The sequence below is a fragment of the Portunus trituberculatus genome, chromosome 35, assembly GCF_017591435.1.
Source record: "Portunus trituberculatus isolate SZX2019 chromosome 35, ASM1759143v1, whole genome shotgun sequence".
Lineage (NCBI taxonomy): Eukaryota > Metazoa > Arthropoda > Malacostraca > Decapoda > Portunidae > Portunus > Portunus trituberculatus.
The window spans coordinates 9635926-9650708 of NC_059289.1; the positions used below are offsets into that span (position 1 = coordinate 9635926).

The 14783-nt window shown below is 40.9% G+C and overlaps 2 protein-coding genes across 5 annotated transcripts; both read right to left on the reverse strand.

Annotated features, from left to right (window-relative positions):
• Nucleotides 1-7440: 7440 nt before the first annotated feature.
• Nucleotides 7441-11652, reverse strand: LOC123513139. Of its 4 annotated transcripts, none has more exons than XR_006677267.1 (4): nucleotides 11634-11652; nucleotides 9785-10068; nucleotides 8162-8384; nucleotides 7441-7835 (listed from the first exon to the last, which is right to left on the reverse strand). XR_006677267.1 is itself a non-coding variant. In XM_045270045.1 (4 exons), exons 1-3 carry the CDS (start codon nucleotides 10944-10946, stop codon nucleotides 8362-8364), a joined length of 339 nt encoding a protein of 112 aa, XP_045125980.1. In that variant the 5' UTR covers nucleotides 10947-10961; the 3' UTR covers nucleotides 7441-7832; nucleotides 8162-8361. The 4 variants fall into 4 exon arrangements, 3 of the variants coding, with proteins under 3 accessions (XP_045125980.1, XP_045125979.1, XP_045125981.1); XM_045270045.1 differs by lacking the exon at nucleotides 11634-11652 and adding an exon at nucleotides 10915-10961 and having other exon boundaries at nucleotides 7441-7832; XM_045270044.1 differs by lacking the exon at nucleotides 11634-11652 and adding an exon at nucleotides 10915-10961.
• Nucleotides 11653-12434: 782 nt separating this feature from the next.
• LOC123513143 lies at nucleotides 12435-14729 on the reverse strand. The gene is made up of 2 exons (XM_045270050.1): nucleotides 13993-14729; nucleotides 12435-13373 (listed from the first exon to the last, which is right to left on the reverse strand). The coding sequence occupies exon 1, from the start codon at nucleotides 14683-14685 to the stop codon at nucleotides 13996-13998; it is 690 nt and encodes a 229-aa protein (XP_045125985.1). The 5' UTR covers nucleotides 14686-14729; the 3' UTR covers nucleotides 12435-13373; nucleotides 13993-13995.
• Between the last annotated feature and the right edge of the window lie 54 nt (nucleotides 14730-14783).

The following is a 14783-nucleotide window of genomic DNA, read 5'->3' on the forward strand; positions in this document are numbered from 1 at the left end:
TTTTAAATGTGGACATGGAAGTGTGGAGGATGAGGAGCAGCCAGGCAGCCCTGCACTGCATGCTTCCCTCCATACTTCCTCTGTCTTATCTGATCCCTTTGCTGACAAGCGTCCCGGTACTGGTCCGGTCCTGACTGAGGATTTTTGTGGCTTTGATCCTGATGTACCAAGGAATGACATGAGTGGTCTGCACTGCTTCCAGCTCTTCATGTCAGACGAGGTGGTACAGTCGCTGTGTGCGTGGACCAGTGTCCCGGCAGCCAAGCGTTTTGTGGACAACCCAAAAATGAATTACAAAAAGTTTATGGCAAAAAAGTGACTTCATGTCACAAGGGATGAAATGAATGTCTTCCTACGTCAGCACCCCCAACAGAACACGGTGCGGGGGGTGGGGGTTGTGCAGTGCGGGGGTGGCGGAGTTGCTGACAAAGGGTTCATGATAGATGTGCCATTTTGTAAGGTTTTCACACATAAATATCTTTTTTTATTTATTAATTTTTTATTAGTACCCAGCATGTACTAATACATGCATTTCCATTGTGTTTTAACGGGTTAAAGAAGGCACTCTCTCTCTCTCTCTCTCTCTCTCTCTCTCTCTCTCTCTCTCTCTCTCTCTCTCTCTCTCTCTCTCTCTCTCTCTCTCTCCTCCTCCTCCTCCTCCTCCTCCTCCTCCTCCTCCTCCTCCTCCTCCTCCTCCTCCTCCTCCTCCTCCTGTGCTAATACTATTACTATTATTACTATCCCAGTGTGACCTGTGTGACCTCTGACCTTTGCCGCAGGACTCCTTGGACTGCGACTTCACTGTGACCCGAGAGGAGGTGGCCACTCAACGCTGAGGTCACACGGCTCCCTTCCTTATGCAGGTCAGTGGTGTGGTCGGGTTAGGTAGGTTGGGTTAGCCTGGGTAAGATTTTGAAGCCTATTTTAGGCAGTTTGGCATGTTTGGAGGGTATTTTAAACAGTTTGGCATGTTTTGAGAGCATTTTGAGACAGTTTGGCATGTTTTGAAAGCATTTTGAGACAGTTTGACATGTTTTGAGGGCATTTTAAGACAGTTTGGAGGGCATATTGAGATAGTTTGGTATGTTTTGAGGGTATATTAAGAAAATTTTGGAGGTTTTTAGGGAAATTGAAGACAGTTTGGCAGATTTGGAGGGCATATTAAGGTAGTTTGTTATGTTTTGAGGGAAATTTGAGACAGTTTAGCTGGTTTTGAGGCCATGGTAAAATAGTTTGGCATGTTTTGAACACATTTTAAGACAGTTTGGCATGTTCTAAGGGCATATTAAGACAGTTTGACATGTTTTCATGACATATTAAGAGAGTTTGGCAGATTTTAACTGCAATTTAAGAAAGTTTGACAGGTTTTGATGGCATTTTAAGACAATTTGGCAGGTTCTGATGACATTTTAAGACCCACTGCTTCAATAACACTCTGAATTTATGGCCTCCACACACTAAAACACTAAGGTCTCTCTCTCTCTCTCTCTCTCTCTCTCTCTCTCTCTCTCTCTCTCTCTCTCTCTCTCTCTATGTTTTGAGGACATTTTAACCCTTGGCTTACGGTGGATGAATTTATTTTCCGTTCCCTACTCACGGGTAATTTTTGAAATATCAGAAATATCAGTTGGTTTCAGTCACTATATGATCCAGTAATTCATTATCGAGCAATGCCAAGAAATAATGACACAGCCCCGCGCCAATCTTCAAATGTCAAGCGGGAAAAATCATGATTACCGATACGATCGCCGTCTCTCTGGACGGAACAATATCATCATTCATGTACGATCACCGTAAGCCAAGAAGGGTTAAGATAGTTTGTCAGGTTTTGAGGACATTTTAACACAATTTGACATCTCCTCCTCCTCCTCCTCCTCCTCCTCCTCCTCCTCCTCCTCCTCCTGTGCTAATACAATTACTATTATTACTATCCCAGTGTGACCTGACCTGTGTGACCTCTGACCTTTGCCACAGGATTCCTGGAATGTGACTTCACTGTGACCCGAGAGGAGGTACCTCGGCCACTCAACGCTGAGGTCACACGGCTCTCTTCCTTATGCAGGTCAGTGGTGTGGTGTGAGGTGTGGTGTGGTTACATTAGGTTAGGTTGGGCGGTTAAGGTTTTGAGGGAATTTTGAGGCAGTTTGTCATGTTTTGAGGGTATATTTAAACAGTTTGGCATATTTTAAGGGCATTTTAGATAGTTTGGCATGTGTTGAGGGTATTTTGAGACAGTTTGATGTGTTTGGTGGGCAGTTTAAGACAGTTTAGTATATTTTGAGACAGTTTGGCATGTTTGAGGATATTTTAAAACAGTTTGACATGTTTTATGGCCATATTGAGATAGTTTGGCATGTTTTAAGGGCATTTTGAGAGTTTGACATTTTTTTAGGGCATTTTAATACATTTTGGCAGGTTTTGAGAGCAATTTAAAACAGTTTGGCTGGTTTTCAGGGTATATTAAGACAATTTGAGAGGTTTTGAAGTGAATTGAAGACAGTTTGGCAGGTTTTCAGGGCATATTAAGACAGTTTGGTATATTTTGAGGGCAATTTTAGACAGTTTGGCAGGTTTTGAGGCCAATTTAAGATAGTTTGACATGTTTTGATGGCATTTTAAGACAGTTTGGCAGGTTTTGAGGGCATATTAAGGCAGTTTGGCAGATTTTGAGTGCAATTTATATATATATATATATATATATATATATATATATATATATATATATATATATATATATATATATATATATATATATATTAGGCATTTTGCATTATAAATAACAGCATATTCTTATTTGATTTATAATTAACAGTGGTAGTGGTAGCCTTTTCCAAGATATCATACTGGAATAGGTGGAAGCTTGAATTATATATGTATATTGATTTTAATGCAAGTTTAATTTTTGAGTTACTTGTGTTAACCTAAGGATGTAAAATTTCCATAACTAAGAAAGTAACAATTCTGTTTTGTAATCATGTGCATTGTGTATAATTTGTTGCATATTAATTATTTAAGATCATAGCAATACACTAGAAATTTAGAATAAACTAAAATTTTTCTATTTAATTGAAAAGATTAGGTGAAAGCTCATTTTCTGAATTGGTCTACTAATGTGTAAGTACATCTTTAATTTGAGACAGATTTGGCATGTTATGAAGCCATTTTAAGGCAGTTTGTCATGTTTTGAGGACATTTTAAGACAGTTTGGTATGTTTTGAGGGCATTTTAAGATAGTTTGCCAGGTTTTGAGGAAATTATAAGACAGTTTGATATGTTTTGATAGGATTTTAAGACAGTTTTGCATGTTTTGAGGTCAGTTAAAAAAGTTTGACATGTTTTAACGGCATTTGAGTTGCGTTCAGTTCAGTTTACAAAATAGTGAAGGTGACTCAATATAAACAGTGCACCTCTCATTACAGGAAAGTCAAGTCCCTGAATGCTGCCAAGGAGAGACACTGCTGCTGGAACACTGCACCACCAAGCCAAGACAAGACAAGCGACAACACAACACAAGCCTTCTACAACACCTACAGCCATCAGCAACACCCAGAGTACAAGACAACACCTGGAGCCATGAAGAATAGTTAGGATAGATTAGCAGTTTGGCATTTTTAATTATAAGGACATTTTAAGACCATTTGACATGTTTTTATGGTATTTTAAGACCATTTGGCATGTTTGTATGGTATTTTAAGACCATTTGGCATGTTTTTATGGTATGTTAAGACCATTTGGCATGTTTTTATGGTATGTTAAGACCATTTGGCATGTTTTTATGGTATGTTAAGACCATTTGGCATGTTTGTATGGTATTTTAAGACCATTTGGCATGTTTTTATGGTATTTTAAGACTATTTGGTATGTTTTTATGTTTTAAGACCATTTGACATGTTTTTATGGTATTTTAAGACCATTTGACATGTTTTTATGGTATTTTAAGACCATTTGGCATGTTTTTATGGTATTTTAAGACCATTTGGCATGTTTTTATGGTATTTTAAGACCATTTGGCATGTTTTTTATGGTATTTTAAGACTATTTGGCATGTTTTTATGGTATTTTAAGACCATTTGGCATGTTTTTGAGGGCATTTGAAGAAAGTTTGGCTATGGTAATACCCTTTTTTTGACATTAACCCCTTCAGTACCATGACACATTTCCATATTCCTTGTGGTGACTATTTGGTGATTTTGTACAGCTTCACAAACTCATGTGTGGATGAAAATTGTGAAGACTGTGGCCATTAATTTTGTGACCTTCATAGACCTTCAATAATGTCAATAAAATGGTCTAATGGTGCACAAATCTCAAGGTAAAATGTGTCCCAGTACTGAAGGGGTTAAGAAGGGTGTATGGAGGTGACAAGATTAATGGGCACAGTCTTCACTATTTCAATCCCCCACATGAGTTTGTGAAGCAAGTGTTGGATTCTCTGGACAAAGATGCAGTGTGCTTGTTAAGAGATTGACTCAGCACTCACTCACTCCTTCACTTACTGAACTCAGAGGAATGAAGAATGTGCATTGTTGCTGCTTGTGTGTCAGACAAAGGCCTGTATTCACAAACACTTTGGTGTCTCAACAACACGCCTTCCAAGGCCACAGAGATCACTGGCAGGGTTTTCATGAGTGTTTCTCCACTTAATATTGTAGAAATGTCACTCTGCCTCAGGAACCATAAAATACCCTTATTCTCTCACCACCACTGTTTTCCAAGGCCACACAGATGACTGGCAGGGTTTTCAAGACTTTTCTCCACTTAATAATACAGAAATCTTGTCATTCTGCCTTTACAACTCTCTCTCTCTCTCTCTCTCTCTCTCTCTCTCTCTCTCTCTCTCTCTCTCTCTCTCTCTCTCTCTCTCTCTCTCTCTCTCTCTCTCTCTCTCTCTCTCTCTCTCTCTCTCTCTCTCTCTCTCTCTCTCTCTCTCTCTCTCTCTCTCTCTCTCTCTCTCTCTCTCTCTCTCTCTCTCTCTCTCTCGGCAATGAAAAGATGTAATGGTACACAAATCTCAAGGTAAAAATGTGTCCCAGTACTGAAGGGGTTAAATAGTGAAGACTGTGGCTATTAATCTTGTCACCTCCATAGACCCTTGCTAATGTCAATAAAATGGTCTAATGGTACACAAATCTCAAGGTAAAAAATGTGTCCCAGTACTGAAGGGGTAAAAATAGTGAAGATTATGGCCATTATTCTTCTGCCTTCCATAGATCTTTCCAAGTGTCAATAAAATGGTCTAATGGTACGCAGATCTCAAGGTAGAAATATATCCCAGTACTGAAGGGGTTAAAATAGTGAAGACTTGCCATTATTCTTCTGCCCTCTATAGACCTTTCCTGATGTCAATAAAATGTCTAATTGTACACAAATTTCAAGGTAAAAATGTGTCTCAATGTTGAAGGGGTTAAAATAGTGAAGAATGTGGCCATTAGTCTTCTGACGTCTATAGATCTTTCCTACTGTCAATAAAATGGTCTAATGGTACACAAAATCTCAAGATGTTCCAGTATTAAAGGGGTTAAAATAATGAAGAATGTGGACGTTAATCTTCTGACCTCTGTAGACCTTTCCTAATGTCAATAAAATGGTCTAATGGTACAGAAATGTCAAGGTAAAAATGTGTCCCAGTACTGAAGGGGTTAAAATAGTGAAGACTGTGACCATTAACCTTCTGATGTCTATAAACTTTTCCTAATATCAATAAAATGGTTTAATGGTACACAGATCTCAGGGTAAAATGTGTCCCAGTACTGAAGGGGTTGAAATAGTGAAGACTGTGACCATTAACCTTCTGATGTCTATAAACTTTTCCTAATATCAATAAAATGGTTTAATGGTACACAGATCTCAGGGTAAAATGTGTCCCAGTACTGAAGGGGTTGAAATAGTGAAGACTGTGGCCATTAATCTTGTGATCTCCATACACCTCTCCATTTTATTGATATTAGCAAGGGTCTATGGTGGTCAAAGGATTAATGGCTACAGCCTTCACTATTTTAATCCTTCAGTACTGGGACACATTTTACCTTGAGATTTGTGTACCATTAGACCATTTTAATGACATTAGCAAGGGTGTATGGAGGGCACAAGATTAATGTGTGTGTTGTTTTAAAATGTTGTTTTCATGTATATTATTACTATTTGATTGTTTACTTTGATTGCTCTCTCTCTCTCTCTCTCTCTCTCTCTCTCTCTCTCTCTCTCTCTCTCTCTCTCTCTCTCTCTCTCTCTCTCTCTCTCTCTCTCTCTCTCTCTCTCTCTCTCTCTCTCTCTCTCTCTCTCTCTCTCTCTCTCTCTCTCTCTCTCTCTCTCTCTCTCTCTCTCTCTCTCTCTCTCTCTCTCTCTCTCTCTCTCTCTCTCTCTCTCTCTCTCTCTCTCTCTCTCTCTCTCTCTCTCTCTCTCTCTCTCTCTCTCTCTCTCTCTCTCTCTCTCTCTCTCTCTCTCTCTTTGAATATTTGTTAACTTGAAAAGTTGTTTAAAAATAATTTGTGAAGTTGAAATTTCTTAAAATTTTGCAAAGTTGAAAATTCATGTTAATATTTATTGTATATTATAAATTGATGTTAATATTTATTTTATTGTATATTAAGTTGAAAATTATTGTAGACTTAAATTCTTTTATATATTATTTATTATTAAGTTGAAAATCATTGTAGACTTTTTTTTTTTTTATACTGTTAAGTTGAAAATTTGTCTATTTATTGTCTAGACTTTTTCACCATAGGATTTTGCTCACTTTTTATACTCAGTTTTTATTTTTAAGTTGAAAATTTGTGTAGACTTTCTCTGTATTCTTTGTATATATATTGTTTTATTCAGTTGAAAATATTTGTGGGTTTTTTTTGCAGGCAATGTGTAATAATGTCAAAAATTGAATAAAAGTGTAGGGAGACTCTTGTATTTAATTTTAGCTCCAATATGCATCCACCTTATCTCCGGAGACTCTTTAGAGTATTTTCGACTTAGTACGATTTTTAGGGCCCGTTTTTCGGCTTTTTTTTTTTCTAGATTTTTCTAGATTTTTACCATTTTAGTTTTTTTTAGTGTTTTTTGGCCAGTAGTGCTGTATTTTATGTAGACCGTTTGAAGATTTTTCAGCCAGATGGTATTTTGGGACCATTTTTACATTAAGTTATTGATCAATGTCATGTAACTTTTTCGCTTTAGTTTCATTTCCTAACAACCACTTTTTTTGTATTGCTTATGATAATAAATAGAAAAAAGCTTCAAATCTAGCGCGTTTTATTTCTGGGATGTGATCGTTTAGAGCGAGTGTAGGTGGTGGTCAATGGAGGCAATATTGGTGTGTCAGACGGATCCAAGCCAGCTTGAGGCGACTACTCACTGAAACCACCCACAACCCACAAATATTCCCAGGAAAGGAAATTTAACAAAACCCACAAATATTCCCAGGAAAGGAAATTTACCGAAACAAAAAGATTTCTTTACACATTATTATTCAGTAGTGACAACAGATCCAAGTACAGTGACACCACCATAATGAGGTGGTAGTGGCAGCAAGCGTTGAATAGGAGGATGTCTGCTATGCGAAGCTGAATCTCTGGACTGCGGTGGTGGAGTTAGTGGTGGTGGTGTAGCAGGTGTTTGCCAGGCCGCTGCGAGGCGAAGTCCCTCAGTGCCAGTAGCTGCGACGGCGACACGTGTATTAGCGGGACGGCAGTGAAGGCCCAATGCGAGGCAGTGCCCCTCCGAGTAGCGGTAGCAGCGGCGGCGGCAACGGTCAATGTAGGCGCAGTGCGAAGCCAGAGAGAGTCCTTCCCTGATGGTGCAGAACGCACGGGATCGCTGCAGTCACGGCTTCGGATCACCAACTCCTGTAATGGAGAAAAATTAACTGATTATCTCCATATGTACCACGCCACACTGTCCTACAATACACACTTCACTGCCTCAGTCAGCCTCTCACTCGCCCTCCTCGATCGTTATTCCACTTACACTCCAGTTACACCCTTCTCCCTCGTTCTCCTCCCAGCGTCTCCCGTGTGACGTAGCATCCTGGCCCTTCATCCTGACACTCCCATCCCTTCATTCTCACATCTCCCACGCCAGTCTCAGGAAACCACACCACGTCAAACCCCCTCAAACTTCCCCCACACCCGATCCTCACACCCACACAACCAATCTTGACACATTCATCTACCTGGTAAGTGGAATCTTCCGTGTCTGCCGTCATCTGTAGGTTCTCGTCTCCAATCCTCCGCCTCACCACACCTGCCTCGCCTCTATCACCCACTCATCCAGCCAGTCTCCCTCAACGGCGGCAGCGGCGGAGGCAGAGGTGTTGGTAGTGAGCATTGTCCGTTAAGTGCAAGGTAGACGAGGCTCATTACCGCTGTGGAGTCAGGCCTTTGGATCGTCAACGCCTGTAATGGACAAAAATAAGCATGAACAAAGCAGTACCTTGTTTACTTGTTCACTAATTATCCCTACAGCTAACAAGCAAGATCGCCCTAAGCAAACTCCTTCACTGCCTCAATCAGCCTTTCACTCTTCATTCTACGTATTCTTACCACCACCACCACCACCAATACCATCACAAAAACATGAACAGCAGTATCTTTTTCACTAATTATCTCTAAATGACCAACACCACACATTCCCTTCACGTCTTCACTTCCATCCATAATGTGCCCAAACTCACTTTATTCCCCCATCTGTCTGTCCTAAAACTCAACCACTGCCTCAGCCAGCCTTTCACTCTTCTCTACTCCGTTACGAGTCTTCAGTGCCCTAACCCAGCCAAACACTCGCACCACACCATCCATCCCTTCTGTCTCCTATTTTATCACACTGCATTCAGTTAGTTCCCACTCTGCCTCCTCTTGCCACGAGCCATTCACGCTCACTTCATTCCTCCCAGCCATTCTCAACCCTCCCCACACACAAACCCTCCCACCCTCCCCACACACACAAACCCTCCCACCGTCACTCGTGAACCTCGAGCCATTTACGCCAGCCTACCACTTCAAGAACTAATTTCATGGTTATATCCCCAAACTTTTCGTTATGCTACCACATCTCGCTTCTAATGCACGTACCTTGAAACACCAGCCTCGTTACGTTAGGAAATCTTGTCCACTCATTCTTTTCGCCGATTCTGGTACCTATTCTATAACGAGGGAACCACAATGACTAACCTGAAACATTTTAGCCTCAAATACAACTTACTTAAAGGAGTTCTATAGTAACGCGACCCGTTTAATCCCTTCAGCACCAAGACGCGTTTTCATATTCATTCTTACTATTTGGTGATTTTATACAACTTGAGAAACCTTGTGACATCCATACACGCTTTGTAACATCAATAGAATGATTTAATCGTACACATCTCAAGGTGAAAATGCGTCACAGTACTGGAGAGGTTAAGCGTAATTCTTCCTTCCTACACAACTACAATGACCACGAAAACACTACACTTGTTACAGCCATTACACAAACCTATTCTGAACCCACGTTACTCTAACCACACTAGTGAATGAACGACCATCTGCCCTTATTGACAACTACACCAAGTAAATTTAACACCCACACGTAGCGATGGTTCCTGATACATCCTACATTGACACACAGACAGACATCGTACAATTAACCTTCCAATAGACGCAGTGCACATCCTACACATACCCAGTTATCCTTTATCAGTCAACATTCCTAACAACCTCCAAGTTACAGACTAACAATTTCCTATCACCACTGCAGTGTCAACGCGCACACAACACCCAACACCTCACACCTACACTTCGTTTACATAAAAACCACTAACCTCTCCTCCTCTGTGCTGTGCTGTGGTGTGGTCCGATAATCTCACAGCAGCGGCACGTCACCTCGCCGCACGAAGACCCACGTAGATCAAGCTTCCCGTTGCTGTTCCTGCCGCTGCTGAACGTCACGCCCACGACAAGACACAGACGGACACTGGGCTGCGTACACTCGAGGGGTCGGTGGTGGCGTGGTGGCTGGAGAGATGTAGCGAGCGTGGTGTCTGGATTAATACTGTTCCAGCTACTGCTGACGTTGCTTCGTTCTTGTCTCACCCCCTCCCCCAACCTGCCAATAAGGAAAGAGCAACTTGAGGGCAAACGAGCATATGAAACGCTGCCAGTGAACCTAACCACTGGTCCACCACCTGGATATAAACTAGTCACGCTCTTTAACTCCTTCCAAACCAACCATTACACACACTCAATTGCATTAATTTGTTTCATCAAGCATTCTCACCTTCCGTGTAGTACTTACAATATACACGATTTTTTTTTACCATTATGTTGTAACAGTTTGAAGCTTCCTTCGTAATAAATGATTATGATAAGATGATAATAATAATATTCTCTCTCTCTCTCTCTCTCTCTCTCTCTCTCTCTCTCTCTCTCTCTCTCTCTCTCTCTCTCTCTCTCTCTCTCTCTCTCTCTCTCTCTCTAAGTGAACCCTGCCTGTAAATCAACGAATAAAGAAAAAAAAAAACGTATCATTAACGAAAAATTGATTATGAAAGATAATAATTCTCTCTCTCTCTCTCTCTCTCTCTCTCACGACTCCCTCCAAGTGAACCCTGCCTGTAAATCAACGAAAAAAAAAAAAAAAAAGTATCATTAACGGGAAATGAGTATAATATATAATAACAATTTCTCTCTCTCTCTCTCTCTCTCTCTCTCTCTCTCTCTCTCTCAAGTGAACCCTGCCTGCAAATCAACGAATCAATATTAAAAAAAATTAGTAAAAACGTATCATGAACGGATCACTTTTCTAAGGAAGCTTGAGTTGAATTGAGTTGTAAAGACGGAAATGCAACACGTTAGAAGAATGGATAGCTAACCCTTTCAGTACCGTGACACATTACGATATCCATGCTCTACGCTTACTACTGGGTGATTTTATACAGCTTCACAAACTTACGTGGGGATTAAGATAGTGAAGACTGTGGCCATTAACGAGAGTGGTGATGGAGCTGGTGCGATTGTTAGCCAGTCAGGCAGTTAGGCAGGAGCGAGGAGGCATTAAGCTACCTCTCTTAATGAACCCCTTCAGTACTGGGACACATTTTTACCTTGAGATTTGTGCACGGTTAGACCATTTTGTTGACATTACCAAGGGTCTTTGGAGGTCACCAAGTTAATGACCTGCAGGGCTGGAGCTGGTGACCTATGCTTCTTTGAATTATTACACCGCCGATAATGGTGATTGTAGTGATGATGATAATGATATGATGATGATGATGATGGTGATAATATAGTAGTAGTAGTAGTAGTAAAATAATAATATTAAATAAATAAATAAATAGATAAATAAAATAATAATGATAGTAGTAGTAGTAGTAGTAGTAGTAGTAGTAGTAGTAGTATAAATAATAATAATAAATAAATAAAAATAAATAAATAAATAAAATAATAATAAAATAGTAGTAGTAGTAGTAGTAGTAGTAGTAGTATAAATAATAATAATAATAATAATAATAATAATAATAATAATAACACTAACAACCACTCACAACAACAATCACTAATGCCACAACAATCAGGCGATGAGAGTAAAGGTGAGGACAGTCAGTTAGAAAAGAAAGATAGGTAAGAGGAACAGCCAGCCTATCTAAGACAATATATGTATGTGAAGCTTACCTATACTGCTGACTTGGAGGGAGTTACCAGCAGGGGGGGAGAGGAAAACTGGCGGAGAATACTGAAGACGCCTCATTTCATAGGGAGTGTTTATATTGTTTTAATGTGATGATGTGTGAAGATTCCCAGTTTAGATTAGTAGAAGTAAATGACAGAGCCAGGATGTTCAGTCTATAGAAGTGAGGGAACAGTTGAGTGTCATTGAAGAAGACGAGATAACTGGTGTGTGTGTGTGTGTGTGTGTGTGTGTGTGTGTATGTAATTCACTGTTTGATCTGCTGCAGTCTCTGACGAGACGGCCAGACGTTACCCTACGGAACGAGCTCAGAGCTCATTATTTCCGATCTTCGGATAGGCCTGAGACCAGGCACACACCACACACCGGGACAACAAGGTCACAACTCCTCGATTTACATCCCGTACCTACTCACTGCTAGGTGAACAGCACCTACACGTGAAAGGAGACACACCCAAATATCTCCACCCGGCCGGAGAATCGAACCCCGGTCCTCTGGCTTGTGAAGCCAGCACTCTAACCACTGAGCTACCGGGTGTGTGTGTGTGTGTGTGTGTGTGAATGAGCGTGTGAATGAGTGCGTACGTGAGTGCGTGCGTGATGAGCAGCGTGCGTCCAGCGAGCGCCTACATTAAGCCTCGAGACAAGATGAGAGAGAGGAAACGAGACAAGAAGAGCCGAGATGACACAAAAAAAAGGAGACAAGATGAGACGAGACGAGATGAGAAGAGCCGAGACAAGACGAGAGAAGAGACGAAAAGAGACGAGAGAGAGAAAAGACAACACGAGAGGAGACAAAACGTGACGAGAGAGAGGAGACGAGACGAGAGAAAGGAGACGAAACGAGATGAGAGAAGAGACGAGACGAGACAAGAGAGAGGAGACGAGACGAGACACGGCTTCCCGTGTATGGCCTCTGGCTAGCAATGGCAGCCTTTCAAGTGCCTCAGGAGGATGCTGATGCCACTGACCTTGATGGAAGTTAAGATTATGCACATCCTCCCTGTCTACCATGTCTGGTGGCACATAAGACTGCTTGGAGCTAACTCTTAGGTAGTTATGCGATGTGACAGCAGCAAGTGAAATGTCCTTAGTTGTAGTAGGAGATACTCTGATGGGTGATATAAATACTAGAAAATGTGAAGCCATAACTCGTGAAAGGCGATAATTGAATATTTTATTTTCATCAGTTAACTGTCTTCCTGGATAAGGTTTCATTAAGTTAGATTTAAGAGGAAAAGTTTCATCTCCTACCAGAACACAAGGACATTTTTTGTCAGAAAAGGGAAAGGTGTTACTCGGGGGTATAATAAGAACATTGTCTTCCATTTCTATAGCCCTTATCAGAGAACACCTGTCCCAAACTCCTCCATCACTTGCCCTGCCACAAGCTCCAATATCTACATAAATAAATTTCTAGTCAGCATCCACCAGAGCTAAAAGTATCATACTGAAATGACCTTTGTAATAACAGAACTGAGACCCTGTATTAGATGGTTTTTGAATAAGTATTCTTTTACCATCCAGGGCCCCTAAGTACATTGGGAACTACCATTGCGAGTAATAATTGCTAGCAATTTGCTGCCATTCTTCTGTGGTGCTGGGCATCTTCAGGTATGTTGGTTTTAAAACATGGTAAACTGCCTGACACACCTCTGGGATGATCCTGCAGACCAGGTTGCAAGTTACTCGAAACTGGTAAGCCAGGGATTTCTGCATCTCACCTGACAAAGATAATAACGGTCCATAAATTAATAAACTCAGGAAAATATTTTCGTCACAACCAACAATTTAATTAAACTCCATCTGTGCTAACAAAACCTAACCTAACCAAACTCCAATGAGATGAAAATATTAAATCCAACACCAAAAATGTATTTGGGTATTTAGCCAAGCGGTTCCTAAACTTTTCACGTCAAAAAAAATTCAGGAAGAATGTCTTTTGAGTTTATGTGGCAAAAATGTGTGGTAATATCCTTTTGTTAAAGGCACAAATGTCTTTGGGACAAGTTTTTCTTTTATATAACTAGTAGTATGTCAGAATAAGACAAACCTAATAAAATATAAATCAATATTTTACGAATGGCTAATAATCCCAGACTATCCTGGCATTAATAGTTATTAGTTTCAGCGAAGTGTATCCACACAATCTTAAACCTTAAGTTTACTACCTTCATCCCTAAACTAATCAACATTACTGGTACATTTTCTGTTAAGTTTACCTCCAAGATATTTGCTCTTGAAATCTCACACTAATAAACATTCACTTAAGTACTTGTGTATTTATCTATTTTATGACATTTGAACTGGCTCAAAATTTTATAATAAGAATAACATTCTCACCTGTTACAAGGTATCTTTTAAAGTGAGCATCAAACGCTCCCCAGCACTGACAGGCTGCCTCATGTTGGTGCCCTGTTTTTCAATGAGAGACGTCACGAGTCGTAGCACATGCTGATATTGGGTGCGGTCTAGGCGAATCCACTCCCGAAGTAAATCTGGGTCCTCCAAACTGAGCTCCCTCACCAGCCTGAAGTAGACACTCTCCTGAAGCCTTCTTGACAGCCAGGGGCGCGTCCAGACACGGGGTGGTTCATCCCGCTCCCTCAAGAGATAGATAGCTAACAGTAGGTAGCCACACTGCTGCTGAGTGAGGCCTCTCATTCCTTGATTTCTGAAGTGTTCTGTGTGACTCACCATGGCCATGTGTTGGTAAACAATGGTAAGTTCGATACCGGCCGCTAAGTGCACTGCCGCTCTCAGCAGCAAATTCTCAAACCGTGTGAACGGAGATCCAGCAAGGAGGGAAACATTTTCCTTGGAAAGGGAAACAAAGAATCCCAGAACTTGGGGAAACATTGCTCGTGTGAACTGCACTTTACCAAAGGAGGGGAAGTTGAGGTTATTACACCAGCCGGTAGCCATGTGGAAGCGAGAGGTGTGGTTGTAGTCGTCACTCTCAAACATGTCACTGACGTCCATGTTTGGCAGAACCTCCATCAGATCCAGCACTTTGTTAGGAAAACTTAACTCCATGTCCTTCAGCTGGCTGTCTGCTGCATGAGTCTTCCATGACCTGGCTCTGGGGTGACAGTGGGGATGCTGACTGTTACTGGTATGGGGTGTGGGATATG